Raw genomic sequence first — 7,978 nt, forward strand, 5'->3', positions numbered from 1 at the left:
GAACCCCAATTAATCCACGAGATGAGACTTAAAATATAATTGGCCCCATCCCAATGATACATGACCATATAATAATTTATCCAAAACTACTCACAATAGTAGGCAGTAGGCATGGTAGGCAAGTCCGCAATATTTGAAGTCGGCAGGCACCAGTAGACATGGTAGGCAGTCGGCAACAGTGATGTCGGCCGGCACTAGACTTGCCACACCGACCCCAAAGAGACCCAAAAGCGTTGAAAAAAGAAGAACAAAAAACGAAGACCGACTACGAAAAGACCCAAAAGCGTGATATAAAAACGACTATGCTAAACTACTACCAGTATGGTAATTCTTGAACTCAACACTCAAGCCAGTCCTAGAGAGAGAGTAGAGAGAGAGAGAGATGGCGATCAGGATACCTCCACGTCAGCTCTTCATCGACGGCGAATGGAGAGAACCTGTGAAGAAGCATCGTATTCCCATCATCAATCCTTCAACCGAAGAGATCATAGGTCTTTTTGTCTCTCTCTATACTTATAGATTTAATTATATAATATTATATGTTTATGATTTTGTTTGAATCGGTTGAGAATCGGAGATTTCTTCTATTTTATGTTTTCTTTACATTTCTTCAATTGTGCATTTTGGTTACTGTAAGCTTTTCTGATCATTGATTAGCTATTTGTTGCTTTGGCTACGAAATGAGAATGAAAAAGGGAAAAAAAGTAAAGAAATCCATAGAACTAAGTGTAATGGTTTTTTAAGGAGATTTTCTTTATTTGATGTCTTTAGTAATGAAACAATCAATATCAAAGCTATTACTAGTATACTTTTCTGCATTTTCTCGGAAACCAAACAGATACAAATGAAATGACTCCTGGTTTTGATTTGTTACTTCAATTTGATAAGTGGAGCTTTGTTGTTGAGTTGTATTTTAGGAAATATTCCGGCTGCTACTGCAGAAGATGTGGAACTCGCAGTGAGTGCTGCTCGGAGGGCCCTATCCCGAAACAAAGGGAGAGACTGGGCCTCTGCAACTGGGGCACATCGCGCAAAGTATTTGCGAGCTATTGCTGCAAAGGTATATATTAAAATTTATTGCATTAAAATGTTTCAGTAGGTTTTGATGCCTTATTGAAACTTTGTTGACCTAAAATCCAAGTTTCAATGGTTCTACCTTTTTGATGTTGAACTGCCCTTCTGAGTCTGTATCACATGTTTTTATCAAGCTATCTTAGAGTTTAGACCCTTAAGTGTTGTTCCATTTGAATATATGTTCTGCAGAACCATTATATCATTGTAATTTAGAGGTTGTTCGGTTCGGTTTTGGAGCATCCTGAGAACTTCCTTTCTCCATTTGGTGCAGGTAACAGAGAGAAAGGCTGAACTCGCGAAACTTGAAGCAATTGATTGCGGGAAACCGCTGGATGAAGCAGCATGGGATATAGTATGGCTGTGACATGTACCTAAAATTTTCTTGTATTACTATTATGCACATGTAGCTTACACACTTCTTCATGTCACATACAGGACGATGTTGCTGGGTGTTTCGAGTACTATGCCGACCTTGCTGAAGCTTTGGATGCAAAGCAAAAGTCTCCTGTTTCTCTTCCAATGGAGGCATTCAAGTGTCATGTTCTCAGGGAACCCATTGGGGTTGTTGGGTTGATTACTCCATGGTATCTGCTACTTCTTTTTATTCATTATATATGCTTTGGTTTCTTTTGTTTGTTAGATTTTCCCTTGGTGATTGCATGAATTTCTTTGTAAACTGAAATATTATTACAATCGCTTTTCTATCTTGATGGGAAGGGGTGGTCTTGTTCATTTAATTAATCCATGTACACTATAGACTCTCCGGTACCATGCAATGTTTTGATGTTGCATGCTTTCTTGCATAAGAACATCTACTGACCTTCTTCCTGCAGTCCATTAATACTCATTTTATTTATCCATTAGTATTTATTCTTTCCAATCCCCATACATGGTGTATTCGTTGTACTTTTCATGCTTTGGCTACACATTTAATCAAATTCGTCCGAGTTAATTAGTCGAAATAACATAATGTGTTAAAAAATAATAATAAACTGTGTTGAACTGTTTACTTCCTTTTGTTATTCACTTTTGGCTGGGTGTTTGTTCCAAGTGTTTGCCTCATGAACTATCTTTTGCTATTTTTATTCAATCTGATGGCCGCGGTAGGTTTTGTTATTTGACATTCTTAGTAATGGCTCTGACTGCCAATTGCCAGCCAAGATGAAGTTCTGAATTTATAATATTATTTTTGTCTATTTTTCCGTTATATGATTTAATTTAAACATAGAAGAAGTTGTCTATGATGTTAGACATTGAGTGTGCAATAGCCTAAAAAGTGCGTTTCATCAAAATGACTTGTGTGGATTTTTGTTTTTAAATAGTTAATTTTATAGCTTGCTCTATTATTTCTGGGGGATGCTTACAAGAGTTGGGACACCTATGCATCACAAACACTTGTTAAGCGGACCTGTGTGCCTGAACTGGATGCTCCTGTTAGCATGTTAGACAAGCCTTGAATGTCTCCAAAAATGAGAGAAAAAGGAGGGAGGTGTGGGGAATTCACCATGGTTGACATTAGCAAAGCATGTAGTAGGAGTAGGACTATGTTTTATTTGTTTAGTTTCATCTTCTAAGTTAAACAATTTGCAGCACAGAAAATTGGATGAATTAATTGAAAAATATCTCAGATTATATGTATGTTTTTGGTGTATTATCGTATTCTTGCGGTGCTCATGGTTCTGTATGTCAGCAATCGGCATATCAATGTCCGTTTCCTGTTTTTCCATGTACAATGGATGGGACTCTTGAATAGGTCCACAATTATTGATTAGGCTATTCAAATGATGATTTAAAATTTTATTAAGGACACTAGCAAAAGGGAGTTCGCACTTTGATGGTCCTTTTCTTGAGCACTTGCTTTGGTATGTCAATAATTGTCAGGAACAGGTTTGAAAATGTTTCTACAATTTTCTAGGTTGGCAAGCATATGAATTAGGTCTCTTGGATCTATTTATCTTGGGATTATGATGATTCTTGGTATGGCTTGGTTTAGTGGATTATTTTGATGGTTGATAATAATGGTTTTTGTATTGATCGCCTTTTGATTAATGTGAACAACAATCTCAGTGCCTCATTTACTTATATGCTACTTGCCATTTTTGTTGAAGGAATTACCCTCTATTGATGGCTACATGGAAAGTTGCTCCTGCCCTGGCTGCTGGATGCGCTGCAATCCTCAAGCCATCAGAGTTGGCATCTGTGTATGTCTTTATCAATTAATAGACACTTTAATATATATATATATATATATATATATATATATATATGTATATATATATATGTTTAGTTATATTTGCCATATGCTTATTGCTATATATTCAATTCAGTACCTGTTTGGAGTTGGCTGAAGTGTGTAAAGAGGTGGGTCTTCCTCCGGGTGTCCTTAATATTCTGACTGGATATGGCGTAGAAGCAGGTGCCCCTTTGGCATGTCATCCTGATGTTGACAAGGTTTAATAATTTTTCTTTTAGATTATTTAATTTATGCTGCAACTCTGTGTGGTATATAACAGGTGGAGGTCGACAATATAGTAATCTCACTTGGATTGTTTCCTTACAGGTTGCATTTACTGGAAGTTCTGCCACTGGGAGAAAGATCATGACTGCTGCAGCTTCAGTTATTAAGGTATGGTACAATGTATTTTAATTTATTGTGTTAGCTATCAATCTTTTCTCTTACACGAATCTCATATCATGTTTGCTTACAGCCTGTTACACTTGAGCTAGGTGGAAAAAGTCCCATTATTTTGTTTGAGGATTTTGATCTTGATAAGGGTTAGTACCTTCTAATGTTTCAAGCACATTTTTTGAATTCTGTGCTGTTTATGTATTTGAAAATTAAATCGTCTTTGTGTGATATAATTATAAAAAAGAAACAAAACAGCTTTACTTCTTCTGTAATAAAACAAAGTGTGCAAGTAATAACTTCTGGTACTCAAAAGAAAACAATCAAAATATTTACTAGTGCTCTTGTTTGTCAATCAGCTGCCGAGTGGACTATTTTTGGTTGCTTTTGGACAAATGGTCAGATTTGCAGTGCAACATCTCGTCTTATAGTGCATGTAAGTACAAGAAGTAGATGTATGTATTCCACACATTTTTAAGGTTTAGTTTGAAAGGACAATTGTGTTGTTCAGAAAAATAAATCAAAGACGCAACACTATTAAATGTCAGCACTAAATTATATCTGTATATGCATAACTTGCACATACTTGTAAAAAATATTCTATGAGCTAAAGGGGCTAATGGTAAAGAAAACATATTTTATCTTGGTTAGTTGCATACTTTAACATTTCATGCATTAGAATGGATTTTGAATAACTCTGATCACCTTGAAAAAATATGCTAAGTATTTGTCCTATAACTCTTTCAGGAAAGCATAGCTGCGGAATTTTTAGACAGGCTCGTAAAGTGGATAAAAAACATTAAAATTTCAGATCCCTTGGAAGAAGGTTGCCGGCTTGGCCCTGTTGTTAGTGAAGGCCAGGTAAGAAAATTGTTTCAAAATTCTGCTATGCCCTTTCTTGGAAAATAATCTGCCACGCCTCTTATTCAATAAATTATAAAAATAAAGGCAAATCTTTATTTATGAATTCTGATGGGTAGATTGTAGCTGAGAAACCTGGGGTATTTTGCCTAAATATGCATCATGTATATAATCGTGGTATAGATGATTGATTCTCTGGAACAAGTAAGGACTCACACTTGATATAGGCACACAAAAGTATGGCACTTGTTTTAAGGTTTTATTTTTCTAATAATCAATATTATTAGATAAGACTCATCACATATCCGCTATTGTCTCAACGGAGACGTGAACCCTTAACCTCCCATTTGGGAGGATGAGGAGATACCACTTTGGTTAGGCCGTTGGTGGTAAAATGAAAATTTCCTATAACTGCTGAATCAAATTTGCATATACTTCTCTTTGTTTAGTTGACTAAATTTTGCCACTCTTTCTATATTTTATATAAAGCGATCATGAACTACAATTTTATACTTCTTTATCTATTCATGTGTACAGTGACCACAATAAATATATCAGTTCACAAATTTTATATGGCTTTTTAGTCCTCACCCCACTTCTCAAATACAAGGATACCAACCATAGAAAATTTAGGAGGGGGTGATTGGGCATATAGATGCGGATAGAGTATATTGGTACTAATTTGACTTATTGCTTTTAATGTAATGTAAAGGAAACTATACTCTTCCATAGCTCTGATTGATAGAAGGGTTTAGAGAATAAGATAAACCTTTCTATGGTACTCAGGTATTTTGGAAAAGGATAGATTATAATTAATTAATAATCTGGTAAAGTTTAGAAAAGAACATGTATTAATTGGATATGTTGAAATAATTAAGGACATGCATGATGAAACAGCAATTAGCGTGAGAAAAATGCCAACCCAAAATTGGACCAGTGTGAGAACAATATGAAGAAAAAATAAAAAAATAAAAAAAAAATAAAAAAAACTGTGAGAAGTAATTAGATACCTTAATAAACTTTTGCCAAGGATTAATAATGAGCTCTATCGAGTTTCATTTGGATACATTCATAGCTTGGTTCATGTTTTCTAAGGATGTAGTTTTAGTTAACAAAACTAGAGCAGGTTCTATTGTAAGAATTATTGGAAGTTTTAGAATCAATTAATGCCAATTGCAAATGAATCTAACAAATTCAAACAAATAATAATTATTGTTGCTCGTCTGTACATACAAAGTATCTCTACTTCATCTTCCATATTGCTTATTTCATAGAACTTTTCCCTCTTTTAAGATTCTCCTTCCCTTTGTTTGGCCTATTCTGGAATGCCCTTTACAGTGCCATTGAAGAGAAATAAGAAGAATTACTTTCACATGTTCAGTATATATATTGAATGAGCAGAGACATGGATGTGTTCCCGACATAAACATGGCATCACAATATATTCTGAAAGAAGGAAGAACCTATCAACTCTGAGATGGATTCTTTTTAGTGTTGTAGATATTTCTTCCATATGTTAGTATTGGAATATGGCGTGTATAAGGTTGCCACATCAATCTTGCTCTTCCAGTTGAAGATTTTTATAGACTCCCGACATATTTCTATACATCACTTTGGTTGAGTTAGTAATTTCTTAAATGATTAAGATGCATACTATCTAACATTTGCCTCGTGTTCTTCAGTATGAGAAGGTAATGCAATTCATCACAACAGCCAAGAATGAAGGTGCAACCATCTTGTGTGGTGGAGTTCGTCCTCAGGTAAAATCCCCTTCTGTTCGGGTATGCGTAGCTTTAGTTCTGAAATGTGGTGACAATTGAGTTACTTCATGAATGATTGGCAGCATTTGAAGAAGGGATTTTTCATTGAACCAACCGTCATAACCGATGTAACTACCTCCATGCAAATTTGGAGAGAGGAAGTTTTTGGACCTGTTCTGTGTGTTAAAACATTTAGTACTGAAGATGAAGCTATTGAACTAGCAAATGACACCCAGTGAGTTGTGGACTCTTTTGGGAATTTTGTCTGGTATTATCATGATTAATAGGAGAGCTGTTCTGACATTTGTTTATGATGTTTCACAGATACGGCTTAGGTGCAGCTGTGATATCCAAAGATCTGGAAAGGTGTGAGCGCGTAACTAAGGTGAGACTTGATTTGTACTTGAGTAACAAGCTACCACCATTCAGCCTCAAATAAGCATCATATTATGGTTGGATGGAGCCCACATAGTTTTGTTAATGTTTGTGTTTCAATTGTTCTGCTATTCGACAGGCTCTTCAGGCAGGTATTGTCTGGGTCAACTGCTCACAACCGTGCTTCTGTCAAGCTCCATGGGGGGGCAATAAGCGTAGTGGTTTTGGCCGTGAATTAGGGGAATGGTAATGTGAAACCTCCTCCTTAATCATCCTTCAAACTTTGTAGAATATGTTGGTTTGGATGTAAATTTTCATCTAAAAATAGTTATTGGGTGTGCGTAAGGGTATGGTTAGGCCTCAAGTTCTCCGGAGAAGATTGTGAGACATCCTTTATTATTTTGTGCATACGCATGTTTGCATGTTAGATCTTTCTTTAAAAAATGTGATTCTCTGAAGAAACTAGCCTAGCAAAGCAAGTAGAAGTAGAAATTTACCCAAACTGCATCTTAGAAAGAAGTGGAAGATGGTGTTGCAACAATTGGTTTGAACTTTGAAGTCGCTTCGGAATTGCCTCCTCTTTCTAAGTATAAAACCAAAAATGGCAAATGCCACTTGTATATTTTTTGGTACAGAACTACAGCCTAAAAAGTAGCTTGAGACGTTTTTTAAACCGGTGCATTAGGATGGGCATACGCAGATTATCAGAATCAATGACTATGATCACTTGGATATGAACATTTTTCCTATCCTTTTGCAGGGGGCTGGAAAACTACTTGAGCTTGAAGCAGGTCACGCAGTACATCTCTGATGAACCATGGGGGTGGTATCAGTCTCCTTCAAAGCTGTAAAAACCTCTCGATGGACTTTATTCCAGATTACACGAAATAAGTGTCTCCAGTAAAACCTTAACTATGGCGTAGTGCACACAATCTGAAGAAAAGCTTTGGTACGGCGTATGAACACAATCTTGTACTTTCCTTGTGCAATATATGTTCATCTAGAGAGTTGTACTAAGGTGTAATCTCATTGTGAGAATGGGTTCTTAGCGAGTTCATAGAGCCATACCTGTCTGAGGACTAGAGATGGCTTAGTTCTGTTTGAACTTAAAATGTAAACCTAACTGAACTTGTCAACAAAAACATAGTTTTTTTTTACAGATCCGTTGTATGGCGCAATAATTCGCCTTATCAATTCCCTTAATTCTTAGTTCCTTTTTACTGCTCCTCTCCGTTTACGGTGTCATCCTTAATTAAAAGGATTGTAGTAGGTCCACCTCTTT

General features: G+C 36.0%; 1 protein-coding gene across 1 annotated transcript; it reads left to right on the plus strand.

The window, feature by feature from the left end:
• The first annotated feature begins 310 nt into the window (after positions 1–310).
• LOC132285914 (aminoaldehyde dehydrogenase 2, peroxisomal) lies at positions 311–7,921 on the plus strand. The gene is made up of 15 exons (XM_059788151.1): positions 311–491; positions 918–1,060; positions 1,346–1,426; positions 1,510–1,658; positions 3,183–3,275; positions 3,402–3,525; positions 3,635–3,700; positions 3,783–3,849; positions 4,060–4,136; positions 4,448–4,561; positions 6,244–6,321; positions 6,405–6,556; positions 6,646–6,706; positions 6,836–6,942; positions 7,457–7,921. The coding sequence occupies exons 1-15, from the start codon at positions 383–385 to the stop codon at positions 7,545–7,547; spliced, it is 1,512 nt and encodes a 503-aa protein (XP_059644134.1). The 5' UTR covers positions 311–382; the 3' UTR covers positions 7,548–7,921.
• The last annotated feature ends 57 nt before the right edge of the window (positions 7,922–7,978 follow it).

This window comes from Cornus florida, unplaced genomic scaffold, assembly GCF_030987335.1.
Source record: "Cornus florida cultivar Cherokee Brave unplaced genomic scaffold, ASM3098733v1 CherokeeBrave_3.0.0_Hap2_Chr11, whole genome shotgun sequence".
Classification (NCBI taxonomy): Eukaryota; Viridiplantae; Streptophyta; class Magnoliopsida; order Cornales; family Cornaceae; genus Cornus; species Cornus florida.

Excerpts from the sequence above, each read along its gene's own strand:
- LOC132285914 (XM_059788151.1), top strand. The coding sequence starts at position 383 with ATGGCGATCAGGATACCTCCACGTCAGCTCTTCATCGACGGCGAATGG. Across the intron at positions 1,061-1,345 it reads TGCGAGCTATTGCTGCAAAG|GTAACAGAGAGAAAGGCTGA; the intron begins GTATATATTAAA and ends CATTTGGTGCAG. Across the intron at positions 6,322-6,404 it reads GTGGTGGAGTTCGTCCTCAG|CATTTGAAGAAGGGATTTTT; the intron begins GTAAAATCCCCT and ends AATGATTGGCAG.